Below are 16378 nucleotides of genomic sequence, written 5' to 3' on the forward strand. Positions count from 1 at the left end.
TTCTAATGTACTAACTAATGGTCAAACAAGCATGATGGCGACTTATACATGTTAGAAACACGTATGATATTCTAATGTACCAACTAACGGTCATACAACCACATGTAGACTTATACATGTTAGAAACAACACGCTAATGTACCGACTAACGGTCATACAACCACATGGAGATTTATACATGTTAGAAACAACATGTATGATATTCTAATGTACCAACTAACAGTCATACAACCACAATGGAGACGTATACATGTTAGAAACAATATGAATATTTCTGGAGGAGGTCATGGGCATTTCTGAACATCTAAAGCCACTTCGTTGTTGTACAATGAGATTGAACCATTTTTCAGTCTGACTATGTCAAGCCTTCTTCATTTTTTATTTGACAAATGAATTTACATCAATATTTATATAGAATTTATTTAATTTTTTGCAATACTGAGGAAGATTAATTCGCTTTTTCCGTTTACATTCAGCTTTTCTAATTCAAAGTAACACAGCTAGAGAGAAAAGACAGATGTGACTAGCGAAAAAGACTGGGAGCTGTGGTTATATGAAGCCTGGCCTCCATCTGAGTGGAGAAGGTCATGGAAGGTGACACATGATGTCCTCCATCAGCACTTCATATGGATTAGCACAGAGCCTATTGAGTGAACCTCTAACACAGACACACACAGAGTCTGTTTTGACTTGCTCTCAAAGGTCCCGATGCGAGCACATTTTCATTCTTTACAAGTAGACACACACACACACACACACACACACACAGAGGATCTGAAGTTAGCCCGCCCTTTTCCTGTCTGACAGACACAACAACTTTCACAGGCCTCTCCTCCTCCTCCTCCTCCAGGGTAACGGCAGGTTTCTGAAAGCCAAATGTAAGACTTTTTGAGACCTTTTTAATGCTATGAAGACTTGGATTTAAGACCAATTTAAAAATAAAAATTAAGCAACAAAGCTGGCAAAACCAGCCTATATCCCATTGAACATAGCTAATGAAAATGACAGCAGGAAATAATTAAGGGACATGAAGTCCAGTTGTGTTTGGTAAAGTAGATAGGATGCAGATTGTACTACTAACTGTGCTCTGTAGCAGACATACAGCGCAAATAATTACATGGTGAAAAATGTAAGACTTTTAACAACTGTATTTAAGACAATTTAATACTTTTTAAGGCCTTAAAGCTATATCTCCCACTGAAACCTGATGATACAAACATCCCTAAATAACTGCCTCCGTGATATTAAGTGCCGAATGGCTCAGCTGTGTCTGTATTTAAGATTTTAAGAACTCATGGATACCCTTTCCTCCACTCCACACCCCCTCCTACTCCTCCTCCTTTAATGGGAACTCCCTTCATCTCTCTCTCTCTCTCTTCTGTTGCTTTCTATCAAGCCCCACCAGTCTCTGTGCTGCAGATGAGTACTGGGAGAGCTTTTACCCTGCCTTACAAATGCTTGATAATGTTTATAAGTCTTGTATGACTCCATGGTCAATGTAACAAACACCACAATTGTAGAAGGCTTCTCAATCTTACGTATTTAACATACGTTAAATTCACTTCATTGATACAGCTGAAGAATAGGTATTGACTATTCCAATTATAGGCTGCCTAAAGTTGATCAGCATTCATAACCATGTAGTGTAAGATGAGACTCCAATCTTTTTTTTCCTCCTGCATGGATAGTCACTATTGCTAAGGATTTCATCATCCACCGCAGCTAACATTAGCTGTTCTCAGTGCAAAATAGTAATTGCAGTGAGGCTAGTTTTGCATTGCAGTTACTGTGACTTCCAGTTGTCTGTAATTTTATAGCACTAGCGTGTGAGTACAGTCAGCTACCAAGTAACCTTGTAGCATTAGCCACAATTAGCAAGGATTAAATGACTGAAGCCTCATAGCATTAGCTATTCACATAAATTAGCAGCTCCACATTTTGAAATTTGCCCCAAACCTTTTAGCTTTGTTGTGATATGATTAGTGCTAGCTGTCTCCAGGCATGAAGTGTTTGAAATCGACTTCATCCAAGTGCTTTCATTACTATTCAATGTTTAGATGTTAGAATTGACGAGGAAATGTCTTTTATGGTTGTTTTTATGCAAGAAGTTTGGCTTTCATCAAAGGCTTGCTGTATATCCTCAATTTCTATTCATAGGCTAGTCTCCCCACAACATTTATAACAAAACATTAAAAGGTGCAAAGCCAAAAAAAGAAGACTGAGCATGAACAACAGGGAGTATGAAACACTGTACAAAAGAAACCCGGAGAAGCAGCTGATTTGGAAAGCATAGAGGACAAAGTGATACTTCTGAATAGACACATAATAGGATATGGACCAAATTTTAGCAAATTTAGCTAATTTACCCAGCTAGACTGTCTCACACAAACACACTGTGGATATCAACACCCGAAATGAAAACCCATTATATGACTTTTTTCTGACTACCTGTGAGTTGGATCTGGATTGGACTTGGATTCATACTTGATTGACTCAGATTCTACCTGTGTGTGGCCTCGTTTTGTCCAGGGGCCTCTGCTGCAGGAGAGCCATCTTTTCACCCGACCTGGTCTGCAGCTGCAGGTTTGCCATTGCCCCGCCGTTGCTTTCCTGTGCCTGGTCTCTGCATTACTCTACCCTTGCTTTTGATGGTATTTGTGCCACTTAGACTTTATTTCCATCTACGTGCTCATTGTGGGCCCTAGGAACTCCCCCGCTTTGATGCTGTCCCTTGTTACTCGCCTACTACTAAACACTTGCCAGTTAAATTTCGTTGCCCTTGCTGCTACCTCTTGTAAGCCAATATCACTTAGTGAGTGGGTTTCTGCCTGTTCACTGGATGATGTGGACCCAGCTTTCCAATTCGGTGAGTTAAGTCTTCAGCTGTTCTCTCTATGTTGGATTCACTGGTGAGTCGTAGCTTGCTTGTGTGTTACTAAATTCCATCGTGGCTTGGTGTTTATTTAGTAGTGACTTAGCACTATATCCTCACATCCACAGCTATTTCATCCTGTGTTCATAACTCTGTGTTAAATAGCTGGCCAAGAGTAGGCTACCTTTATTGGACTTTGAACCACATCCTGGATCTGTGACTTATCAGCTACCAAGCCAATTGGAACTTTGACTTTTCAGTTTCCAAGCCAATTGACCTGTGACAACATGTCTGTGTTTCTGCTATTCTTACTTACGTATGTTAATGAACTATAATACAAACTATGATACAAATGATAAGTGCCACAGATCTACTAAACTCGATTGGAAACCTGCCTTCTGTTCCACCAATGACTTCTCCCACTCCCACGACTGCAGGCCTATGTCTCAATCTCTTTGGAAATATTTGGTCAGAACACTGGACTGTATTCACCTGCAGAAATTTACCTTACTTAAAGGGTAACTTCGGTATTTTTCAACCTGGAGCCTATTTTCCCAACTTTTTGTCTCTAAGTAACTAATGGGGACAACAATTTTTGAAATTGGTCCAGTATTGAGCGAGATTGCGTCAGCTGGCAGCCGCGAAACGGGCTGCAATGTAATCCGACGGGGCAAATGTGAACCGTCAATGTACGTCCACTAAAAGTGCTTGTTTTTGCCACTGACAGGCTCAGATTGTTATAAGTGTCTGACAACATTATGGAAAGAACCCTACAGAGAAATTAAACGTTTTTCTTTACCTTTCGCTTGATCTGGTCTGTTTGAACATTAGAAGTGTAACCCTAACCCTAAATTAGATTTACTCAAAGTCAGGATCCAAAGTACGCAGCCTGATATTATTGTATTGTCTGAATCTTGGTTGAACAAGCCTGTTACAGACAGCATGATCCATGTGAATGATTCTAATGTATTTCTAACAGATCGAGCTAGTAAGGGTGGCGGTGTGGCCACATACTGTAAATAATCACTCTGTGTTAACATCCTATTATCCAGCTCCTTACCTAAATATTCAAATTCATATTCATATAGGAATCTCAAAAAATGTGTCTTTCTCCCTCATAGGTTGTTATCGCCCACCTTCAGCTACCTCCGAAACTCTGACTTCACTTTCCAAATTATTAGCAAAATTTACTAAATCCAAGGTCTTAGTGATTGGGACTGGCTAACTCGATGACGATCTAAAAGGTCAGTGTGAGGCATTTAACTTAACACAGTTAATTGAGTCTCCAACTAGACCAAACTCTAAAAACCTGGAGAAGTCCTCCCATATCAATCTTATGTTTACAAACTCTCTGCAGAAATTCACTACCTTCCCTAACAACGTGAGTGATCATTATGTTATGGCTTGTGTTAGGGACACCAAGATTCCTACCCCCTCCGCACTTTGTTATCCGCAGAAACTACAAACAGTTCTGTGAACAAGCTTTTCTCAATGGAAATACTTTAGTTTACTTTAGTCCCAGTTTTTATCTGTCTCTGACAAACACGCCCCCTTGAAAAGATTCAGAATTAAAGGGAGAGACAATCCATGGTTCTCCCAAGGCCTTGCCTATACGCTACGTCTTCAAAATAGTCTTTGGGCCAGAGCCCACCAAACTAATTGCCCTACTGATTGGCTAAACTTTCGCACAGCTAGAAATAAAGGCACTCCTCTTATTCGGAAATCCAAATCAGATTGTTAAATCTTTCTCCGTATCTAGTAATAATAATCTTCCATTTGAGATGTCACTTGGATCATCACAGTCTGTCACAAATAAATCTGATATGGTGAATCATTTGAATCAACACTTTATTGAATCCTGTTCTCTTTTTATGAATTGCTTTCTCCCAGTCTTTTGTTTGTCCTATGGCAAAAGAAAACAACGGTGCATTTAATTTTAGACCTGTTACCGGCGCTGAGGTGCTCAAGGCCCTGTACCATTGATGGTGGCAAATCCTCTGGTCCTGACATGCTTGAACCTCGTCTGTTAAAAACTGCGGTTGACATAATTGCAACTCTGATTTTCAATTTTTCAGTCCAAACAAACACGATGCCTTCTGTCTGGAAAATGTCTCACGTTCTACCACTACACAAAGGTGGTGATCCTTCAAATTTAAATAACTACAGACCCATTTCTAAATTATCTGCCCTCGCAAAAACCCTTGAGAGCCTCATAAACTCTCAGTTGAAACAGTTTTTGTCCGAAAATAATATTCTCAATAAGCACCAATCAGGTTTTAGAGCGGGCCCAGCACCACCTCGGCTATAATAAACATTGTTAATGATGTGACAAACGCCTTGGACAGTAAACAACTGTTGGGCCAGGCCATGTGGTCAAACAAAGGAAAGGCCTACATGTAAGATTAAAAGCCTAAAACACCGGCCTAACAAGGGAATCAGAAACCTGAACTCTAGCCCACCTGCTGGGCTGGGACCTTAAACAAAGGAAAGCAGCGCCAAAATTCCAACAGGCCCTGAAGTTCACACCTAGGTGTGAACTGGCTGAAACCCAACCTCTCCTCTACCTGAAACGTTCGAACTGTTCTTTTGTTTAGCCGAGGCGCAGTCTTCAACTCGCGGGACGAGACCAGACTGTTTAGTGTTAGCTATAACACTGTTGGATCCAGAAGGATTAGATTAGCCGTCCGGCATTCTAACTCCTTACACGCACTGCCGTGGGTAGCAGACCTGCAGAAGTGGACTGGAAGAGAATACAGCTAAGGACACTCCTTCCCTCCAAGAAGACAACGTAAGGATACGTTTCTTCAACCAAGTCGACTCCTGGCTGACATCTTCGCTGCCTATGAGGAAAGCCAGCTGGCCGTTGTTCCGTGCACGGAGAGATAACGGTCCCGCAGATATCCTGGGAAAACCCCTCGGATCGATGAGGCGGACTCAACCAGACACCAATCACTCGAGAGTGATTCCCAAGTAAGAGGCTTTGGTTCTGGGCAGAGACTAGAATAGGTGTGTTAAATAAGCTTACTGATCAGAAGCTGTATTTGTGCGTATTGGGAAGCGCATCGGACCGCCGCGTCCATATTATGCTGTATGAATAATACCTCAATCATTATGCTTGCTGCTTAATTTGATTGTGTTAATGTGAAGCTGATTTGTGTTCAATTGCATGCCGCTGAGCTTGCATCCATGTTAGTAGCCACCGTATAAAGCCAATATACTGCCTTTTACCAGTTCAAAGACCAGTAACCCGGCGTACTATTTCCAAGTCGTACCCCGAGTTCCTGTGTGGTAAAAGGCTATTGTTGTGTCTCTAGACGGCGAGTAGAATCTCTAGGTTTACCCTGAGTGCTTCTCCTTTATTCTCCCTCTCTCTCTCTTACTAACCCACACACACACACACACACACATCTCATTACACATTCATTGCTACCTAAGAATTAGATGGTGTTGGTTTAGCTGCCTAACTCCAACTCCATCTTGGTTCCAAAACCCCCTTTGTTCAAACTGCGCGGTCACAGCCGCCATCTTGAACTCTCGCGAGACGTCCCACTCACGTGGTCACGTCCGCCATCTTGCCCTCTCCCTCTCCCTCTCTCTTTCTCATACACACACACACACACGCACGCATCCATACGTGCCATATGCTGTTTGTGCCTTTATGCTTGCTAGTTAGACCTATAGTTATAGTTGTATAATAGTTGTTGATTAACTGCAGTGTTATTGATTATTGATTGATATTGCTAAAGTTAAAGAAACTTTGTTATACTTTTAAAGAGAAGTTGTCTGTGATTCCTTGTGCATATGTGCTGTAATAACGGCTGGTTGTGAGGGCCTGTGTACGAACTCACCCTTCACTTTGAGACTGTATTGAAGGTTCGGTTATTGGTCCCTGATTCCAGGGTGGTGCCCCGTTAATACTGACTCCCGTCAATAATTTTATGAATATTAATAATTTCACGATTATTAATTATTAATTGCTAAAAACCAAACCTGCCCCTATCAAAGCCCAACACAACACTGTGCTTGTCTCTTTGCTGACCTGTCCAAGGCTTTTGACACTGTTGACCATCAAACTCTCCTCAATAGACTGCATGATGTTGGGTTGAGTTCTAGTGTGGTTGGCTGGATTAAACAATATCTTTCTAACAGGAAGCAGTGTGTCTCCATTGATGGTCTGAAATCCAGTTTTTTAAATGTTAAAAATGATATTCCTCAGGGCTCGATTCTGGCTCCCATCCTCTTCAGTATTTATATAAACAATCTTGATGATGGCATTGTGGACACAAAAGCTCACTTTTATGCAGATGACACTGTTTTTTATTCTATTACCCCCTCTGTAGACATCGCTCTATCTAAAGGCCCTGACACACCAAACCGACTTCAAAGAACCAGCGGCGACGAAGGCCGACTGTTGCGTCGCCTCACGTCGCCTGCGTCTGGTCCAAAAAGTTGCACTTGAACACACCGCAAAGACTACACCCGACGGCCAACTAGCACGTACGTTCTGCGCCCGTGTGAGGGGAAATAACTCTCCATACCTTATGTCTGATAAGAAGTTGCAAATGGCACTGGCGTTGTCAGCCCTTGGTCTTTTGTTTGTGGAAGAAGAAAGGAAGAGGCGGAGGCGAAAAATAAGGAGAAACCGCACTAAATGGGTGAAATCATGAATAACGTTACTCCAGCAACAGGCTCAAGGGGCTTTCCCGAACCTGTGTCGAGAGCTGGAGATAAATGAAACCTCCGATTTTAAAAATTTCGCTCGGCTCTTTCCTGTTCAGTTCCACATGTTGAAAGAATTTATCAGTCCAATCATCCAGAGGCAAAACACGAACTACCAATCAGAGTGATCTCTCTCATCGACGGCTCCGACGCCGATTCAACATGCTCAATCGGCCGAAAAGACACCGACGGGGTCCGACTAGTGCCGACGGTGCGGGACACACCGCAAAAACTAGGGACACCGACGCTTACCGACGGCCCGACATTGGCTGACGGCCGACCGTCGGCCTGGTGTGTCAGGGCCTTTAATTCCAGTTTGCTTTTAACACCCTGCAGGAAAATTTAATTCAACTCCGACTCAATTCAAGTCTGCTGAATTCTGACCAAACTTATGACATTTTCCTGCACAAAATCCCTTACTCCCACAACTCAGCCCATTATGACAGCAAATAACATGCAAATTGAACATGTTACAAGCTCCAAGTACCTGGGAGTCTGGCTGGATATATTGACAAAAAAACTCAAACTCAAAAGGTTTCTTTTTTCGAAACAAATCCTGGTTTTCTCAATATGCCAGGCAAAGACTAGTTTCCTATACCTTCATACCAGTTTTAGATTACTGCGACATTATTTATATGCATGCCCCAGTCTCCGCACTTCCTTCTACCACTCAGCTTTATGCTTTGTCACTAATCTCGGTCATACTTTTCATATGCAAATGTTCAACTACTTTCCTGATCCGGCAATTGAAACTTTTGTTTTTTTGATTAAGTAGTTGAAACAATAATCGGCCAATCACCAAAGCCTATTTAGAATGTTTACCGGCAGATTATGATTGGTGGCCGATCGATCAGTGCACTCCAAATAAAAAGTTACTATTTCCAGTGTTTCAAAGGGGTGTCTTTTTTTCACCACACCATTCTGCTGTGGTGCAGCACCACAGCTGGACCATAAATGCCATGACAAACTTGCATTACTGATCATTTCATTGAAGGCAGTTTTAACCTGCTGATTTTGTAAGACACAAACTAAGTATACTATAAAGTATGAGCCAGAGAACCCTTGAGAAAATACAATGAAAAAGGATACATTTTCATTCTATTGTTATATGGTGCAAACATAGAAAGACAAAGTAGACTTAAAGTGGCGCAGTAGGCTGAAATGAGGAGTAGACAAATAAATATAAAGTATGAGTGTTGGTAACAACAAAATCTAAGGAAACAGTGAGTTTTTCATCGTCTAGGTTGAAATTACTCTGAATGTCCGAGGAAGACTGACCTGCAGCCGCCCGTCTAGCGTCCTCTGGATGGTAACACACTTGCTGGGATGGACGCCGTTGGTGGTAATGGCAGTGATGAGCGAGTCCAGCTCATCCTTCTTCTCCTTCAGCTTCTTTACAAGGCTCTCGATGGCCCGCTTAGCAAAGCCTTCATTCTCGCCACCCTGCCGGTGGCACATCAGGCTGTGGACAATGCTGAGGCAGGCATCGTTGCTGCTCGGAGGGTTCACCGACATGATGCTGACCAGCAGAGGACAGAAGAGCAAGGCTAAGGTCAGTGTGTTAGGCTCAGTGTACAGATATTATCCGCTCATCTGGCCTTTGATAGATACAGTATATTGGTGTTAGGGATGGGTTGCAAAAACCAAACAACAGGGGATCAACTGACTTTTGCACTTTGGATGTTAAAAATATTATATGTCATTTAATTGGCTATGTGTATCATGTTAAAACATCAATATATCATTGTCAAATTATTTGTGATACCTTGGTATAATTACTATCGAAACAACATGCTCGGCTCAATTTACTTCAGAGACTGGGTGCCTTGGGATAATTACCAAAAACAAATGAGACCATGGTGGAGACGATTCGTAGCCTCTATGTCACGCCAGTGACTATTATTTCCTCTAAACCCCATTGCTTCCCAGTGTTTCCTCTAGGATTTTTTTTAGCAGCGGGGGGAAAGGGTTTTGTTGTACCTGGGTGGTGCGCGTGGTTGTTGTGAATATCAATAGGTAATTAAAAAATATGAAATAAATTGACACTTGACTGCAAAACAAACTTTAGAACATTCTCCACTCTCCTCACTTTCTGCCCTCTCTTCTGCTTCACTCTGCTCTCCTGCTCCACTCGCCTCCACTGCTCCTGCCTGTCTAACTTGTCTAATAAGGTTACATTTGAGAATGAGTAACGTTAGAATTCTCTCACATCACAAATATTTGATCACGCAACCAGTAAGAACATTAAAATATTGTAGTAGCCACCACTAACGTTACATATTTTAGAACCAGAAGGCATTTCTTTCCCTTCAAAACTTCGGGCCATAGCTAAGAACCTTGAGCCCCTCCCTAGCTAAAGTAACGTTACCTGACTATCTTCCTCATCGACATCAGGCATCTTTCTCTTCTTGGAGAAATATTTTAAAAAACTCATCTGAAAATGCAATCAGGGATATTTTAATACATAGTTTATATAAACATCGTTGGCAATTATTTTACCGATGGTTATTGAAGTAAGGCTGCGTTCACACACAGCGTTTTTTCCCCAACTGCCAGCGCCCTTTTCTCATTGTTTTTTTCGTCAGAGCGGAGCGCTTTCAAAAGTTGAGAAATGTTCAACTTTTCAGAAAAGCGCCGGGTGACGTGAACCGCTTTTTCCCAGCCGACCAATCGCGATGACAGAGATGCTGGCCGTTTCCCATAGCAACAACAAATATTGAGAAAGTGAAAGTGCCGGTGGAGAAATGGGACATTGTAATAAGTGAATTTCCGTTACCGCAACAGCGATCTTAAAGGCAGTATGGATTATACTGGACATGTATTGGAAATATCTGGTAAGCCTTTGCTTGTTGCACAACACTGTTCTGTCTGCTAGAAGTGAACCAGCTGGTTAGTGAGATAGCAGCTGCTCAGCTAATGTCAGGTGACGTTGCTGTGATCCGCTTTTTATTTCTCTTATTTCTCAAAAAGCGCTCCAGGCAGCGCTTTTTCCACATCAAAAAACGCTATGTGTGAACGCAGCCTTTTAATCTACCTTTCTCTCTCTTCTCTTTCTTTTTCTCTTCTTTCTCTCTCTCCCTCACCTCGGCCAGGTGTCGCCACGTGTCGCCACTTCTGTATCCGTCGTTTCAAATTAAAAGCCCTCTGCAGAGTCATGTAATTGCGACTTCATGATATTTCATAAAATTCTGAAGCAGCGGCGGCAATAATTTTGCAGTGGCGAGCCGCTGCTGCAAAATGTATATAACGGAAACTCTGCTTCCTGTCCCCTCTCCTTGTCCCTGGCATCTTTGTCCTTGGTGAAAAGCTAAACATGCTGGAAGTTGTTTTTACATCGGTCTTTCACTCCTACCACTTCTTCCACCATCTGCGATTGCCAGAAGCTCTGAAAGCTTTAGCTCCAATTGCGCTGACAGAACAGCGCCCTCTTCCTGTTTTGTGGCATAAAAGCAATCCAACAGATGTCCAGTCAAATCTGACCCAGTGGCACGCAATGTAAAATGCAGTATGTAGAGGCTGGTAGAGGCTGCCAATCTTCTCTGTGATGGTCTTGTTCGTTTACGGTAATTGTTTATTGCTTATTGTTTATTTCGGATCCCCATTAGCCTAATGCACAGGCAAAAGACTAGTCTTACTGAGTCCACATAAGCATACTTACAAAAACAAAAATTCTAACGATGCTTTTAATTTTGTACACAAAATTAAAACAAAAAACAACAGCAACAAAAAGTAACTAAAACAATTTAAACCAAAATTAACAGCACGATATCAAAGGTATTTCAAATACAAGGAAAACATTTTCAGCCTTATTCACGACTTAATTCACAAATTAAATGTTGTTAATGTAAGTGAGGACTTGTACCAGTTGGTAAAATGCAACTTTACCCAAAGTATTGCGTATGTTTAAAGTGTGTATAATGGACGCTCTGTATAGAACTGTCTTTTTCATTGCATTAGTTCTTGGACAAGGTAGTGCAAGCTATTTTGTGATAGCTGTTCTGGTTCTGTACTGATGAGTGTCAGAACAATATTCTATTTGATTATAAAGAACTGCAGGGTATTGAGTATGAATAATATTTCTAAGAAATAACATTAAACTGACCTAATAAACTGTTAGAAATCATAGGCCACCTGAGGCAGGAATGCATTTTGGCAATGCAGACCTGCCAACTTTGAAGAAAGTCTTGGAGTACCACCTTATGCCGAAAAAATTTTCAGCTCATGTACATGTGTGCGGCCAAAAACAGACATAACACATAGTATATATATATATATATATATATATATATATATATATATATACTCATTTATTAATGTCAGAAATCTAAATTCGAACTGCGTACCTGAAAATAAAAACTGAACCATTTACAGTAGCTCAATATAAAGTCTGGCAGTAAAAGGTTTAATGAATAAATAAATCAAACAATTAAAATCTAAATAAATCAAACAATTAAAATCTAAATTCGAATTTATACCTGAAAATAAAAACTCCAGCGTTGGTTTGGATGATGCTATTTGTCTTGAATAAATCTAAGGAGCGGTTATAAATTTAATTCCCCAAGACAAGTGCTAGTTGAATTATTTATAGTTAAGTGTGTTGCATGTAGCCTATGTGGGAGCGTGTATGTGTGCAGTTTGACTGGATATGATGTCAATATCAGTATTGCAGACTGTGCAGAATGTATGGTGGGGATGTCAAGAGATGCGGAGGCATGGCCATCTCTCCCGGTAACTTTATAGGTATTTCTGCGGCGCGTGCACTCGCTTTTTTTTTCAGCCGGGGGTGCCATGATCTGCTCCTCTCATTACGGTTACGGGTTTGGCTGCAATAATAATTAATATTATGAATACTATAAAAAGTCACGTTTAACAGTCTGCGACACACGGACAATATAACTTACTTTGCCAACTTAAATGACAAGCAAGCTAGCTTGAAAATTACGTAACGTTAGGCTAACGTAGGCTTAAGTTAACTCAATTTACAATCTCAACTTTCCACATCCCCCAAGTCCGTTTACCTTTGCAAAGGAGTTCAAAGAACTGTCCTCACTTGAGGAACCAGCTAGCTGGAGTGAGGAGGGGGAACGAGAGGGATAAAATTGAGGTCAAGAGTGTTGCTGTCGATTAATTTGCAGATCCTAGCCACCGTCTCTTGAAATGACTTTATGCATTTGTCAATCATCCCCGCTTGATTTGGGTGAAGGCAAGGGGAACGAATCCGGCGCTATGATTGGTCGAACTCTTCTTCTTCTTTTGCTTTTCGGCAGGCTAGACGCTGCTGCCTCTTGCTATTAGACTTGAGTACTGCACAATTGGTCAAACTCACAAGGCGTCACCAGCTTTTTGCGTACTTTAGAGTGACAAATCGTACCAGCGTACTTTGATGTCAAAATGCGTAACTGCTACGCAAAATGCATACAGGTTGGCAGGTCTGGCAATGTTTGTTCTAAGGATGCAACAAAGGGTTAATCTCGTTTCTGTACGGTTTGCAGCTTCAGAAGGTCAGTCTTAGATGCTGATGCCCAAATTACAGAACAGTAGTCAAGATGACATAACACTAATGTCTGTACTACAGTACATACCGACGTATAGAAGATGGCAGATAGGTGGCACAGTTTCTAATGCAAGCAATGCTCCTTCCCATTTTACCAACAATCTGGTCAAAGTCTTCAGAGTCACCCCACGTAGCTTAACCTTCTGTACTTGTTTGACTAGTCGATCCAATATTTGTACCTCAAATTTAGGTTCACTGGCTTGTCTATGCCGTGATCCGAAAACTATACTCATAGTTTTCACATAAACCCATCATATCTAGACCATGTTCAGTGACCAGGGACCTCATTTATAAAACTGTGCGTGGATTCCACACTAAAAGGTTACATGCGTGCAAGAGAGGAAAAGTACGTACGTACAAAAATAATCAGATTTATAAAACCATGCGTACGCACATCTGCACACAATTTCCCCTTTATAAATCACAGTCAACTTGAAATGTTGCGCACGTGCACAAGCCTCACTCTGCCCCCTTAACTCCCACAATTAACCATAGATGGTTAATGAAATGCACTGAATGAATACTGATGTGTATGTAAATGTGCTTGTCATTCCATTCTCTGTGTGAGAAAAGCTGGAGCCAGACGGAAAAGAGAAATTGCCCCGGGTGCCTCAGTTCGGCCATCACCAACCAGAAAAAGTTTGTTGAGAGGCAAAATGTCACAGTAGCTAATGTTAATTAGTTAATGCTGCCAGCTCCGAGAGCTGGACCCTTTATTAAACTAAAAATAAAAAAGAAATTGTCCGATATAAAGGTTGCCAAGAAGCACATTGCTGCCCAGCGACAGTGTCAGCGCCACTGGCGGGACAAGGAGGCACCAGAGCCCTCTCCTCTTGAACGTTTCACCTCGATAACGGGGGAAACCCTATTTAGTAGCATTGTGCCAGAAAAACAGGGTAACACTGACATGACATGAGAGAGGAAGATGAGAGAGCTGCAACTGACCCAGGTATCGTAAATGTGCCTTTTGTTTTTGGAAAGAGTGAACGTAACAACGCACTCAACATTTCACATGAATTTGATTTTAAATAAAAATTATTTTATTACACTGAGACATCCAGTCCAATTGCCTAACTTGAATTTGTCAGATTTCATTCTGACAAATTGGGGCTCTGCTAAAAGACTGTACTTACTTGAGACTAATTCACACCATGTCAGCCTATGGTGACATATAGATGCTTTTTGGACAAATGATCGGCTTTCAAACAAAAGCAGCAAAGATGCTATTTAGCTGTGGCCTAGACGTTCTTCCAACAATGGAGTGTAAATGCCATTTTTTACTTTATTTCATTACTTTGCCATCTAAGTCGCCGTTTCCCACTGTCTCCAAAGTGTGCGCATGCATGGGTCAAAGTTTCTGTGGTGGTGCGCACATTTTCACGCCAAGTTTGTTTTTATGAATGCGAAAATCGGCGTGTAAAGTGGCGCAAGCACTTTCCAGGCAGGTTTTGTGCGCACGCAATGTTTTATAAATGAGGCCCCAGATCATTGATAAGTAGAGTCTTGGAGGTAAATGACCTAACATTCACAAAGCCAACTTTAAAGTCCCCATGAAATGAACTCTTATTACTCTTACTTACAGGAAAACAGTGTATCATTAATGGTGACCTCATGCTGCACTAGTAGGCGTAAATAAAAAGTCCAGCCAATAAAACCGTCACAAATTTTTGATCAATCCCGCCCCTCCCATCAAATCAAACTGCCTCTCTCTCCCTGATTGATATTTCATTGGTTTACACTTTTGAAAGATCCCTCACTGCGTTATGTCCCGCCCCAACATCCTGTTTCAACAGGAAATGCATCAAATCATGAAAGTAAAGATGCCGTTTCATGGGGCCTTTAAGGCTAACAGTTTACACAGCTGATGGAGTGGGGTCTACAGTAGGCTTAATTAAAACTTTAGTTTTAGTGACACCGGTAGACCTACATTCCCTTTGTTTTTTGACTCGAGAGTTGCTGATCCTGACAGGAATATAGCTACAATGTGGCATGCATAGTTGTCAGTAATGTAAGCATTTTTCAATATTGGCAGCCAACATCTGAGCTCCAAATGGGCTCATGTGCTATAGAAGACAACACAAAGCCAGAAAAGGTCAAAATTGTCCACATAGCCCACATTGTTAGCATGGGACCAGTCTTTCAATCAAACAGGTAGAGGGCCAGAAAAAACAACTAATACAGTTTTTAGCCTTGAGATTGCTGACAGCAGTTTCAAATTGTCTGAGAGGCAGGCGCCTGGGAAGCATTGACAGCAGCTTTGGCAGTGCGGACCCACTGAACGATTTAAATCCCGAGACCCGCTGTAGCAGCAGAACCCACCACGAAAGGTGGGGAGATGTAGGACGGGCCTGGTGTGGCGGCAACAGGAACAGCCCCAGCAGGAGAGGGATCCACAACAGGACGGGCTGTGGACACCGCTAAGCCATGGGACTCCGCTGAGGATGCAGACCCAGGAGCAGCGGCAGGAGCGATGCCAGGAGGGACAGCCAGCTGCAGCGGAGACATCTGCGGGATGGACCAGGACCTCGTCAGTAAGTGTCGTGAAGCGGTTTGTGAGATTCAGCGGTAGAGGGGGGACAGCCCGGTGATGTAACCCTCTCCTATGGCCTCTGGTCCAGGTAGTGTGAGGATCAGGGATCGAGCAGGAGGTAGGCCGCGGACCCGTTGAGGGATCCCACAGAATGGTGTCGGAGAAAGCCGACTTCATCGCTGAGATTTTCATAGCCTGTGTGGTTGCTGTGTCAACAAAGTCCGTCAAGAGAGAATCCTTCCTTCACAGCTCCTCTGACAGCTGCCTGTCTTTGAGGTTAGTAATGTCTTTGTTTGCCTCATGGAGTAGCCAGCAGTCCTCACACAGCATTTTGCAACAGTATATGAATCTCCTCTGTAGTTGAGAACGATTAAAAACTTGTGCGATCAGTACTGCAATCAGTAGATAATCATTCAGATAAAAACACAGTAAAAACACAGTAAGAAACTTGTAAAATGGTAAAATGAGACGGAGAACAGAGAGAAACCAAACCACTGTGTCGACTGCGGGTACTTCCGGTAGTCAGTGTCAGAAACCAATCAGAAACCCTTCAATAAATCTGCTTGCAGTTTGTAGAAGCAGTCAAAGAGGAACAGAGGACGCTGACACGGTGACCCACGCAACAGAGGTAAAGTGGTAGTGTAGTATTACAACACAGGTATGGCTTGAGGTCCATGTTGCAGCAGCATCATCTCCAGGGCCT

The 16378-nt window shown here is 42.1% G+C and overlaps 1 protein-coding gene across 1 annotated transcript in view; it reads right to left on the bottom strand.

Annotated features, from left to right (window-relative positions):
- smad10a (SMAD family member 10a) overlaps window positions 1–16378 on the bottom strand; it is a 50923-nt gene that overhangs the window by 23372 nt on the left and 11173 nt on the right. Inside the window, exon 3 of the mRNA XM_078290286.1 lies at window positions 8870–9110. Within this exon, the coding sequence (XP_078146412.1) occupies window positions 8870–9110 (241 nt within the window). The remainder of the gene's footprint in view (window positions 1–8869; window positions 9111–16378) is intronic.

Source organism: Centroberyx gerrardi, chromosome 19 (genome assembly GCF_048128805.1).
Source record: "Centroberyx gerrardi isolate f3 chromosome 19, fCenGer3.hap1.cur.20231027, whole genome shotgun sequence".
In the NCBI taxonomy this organism is placed as follows: Eukaryota; Metazoa; Chordata; class Actinopteri; order Beryciformes; family Berycidae; genus Centroberyx; species Centroberyx gerrardi.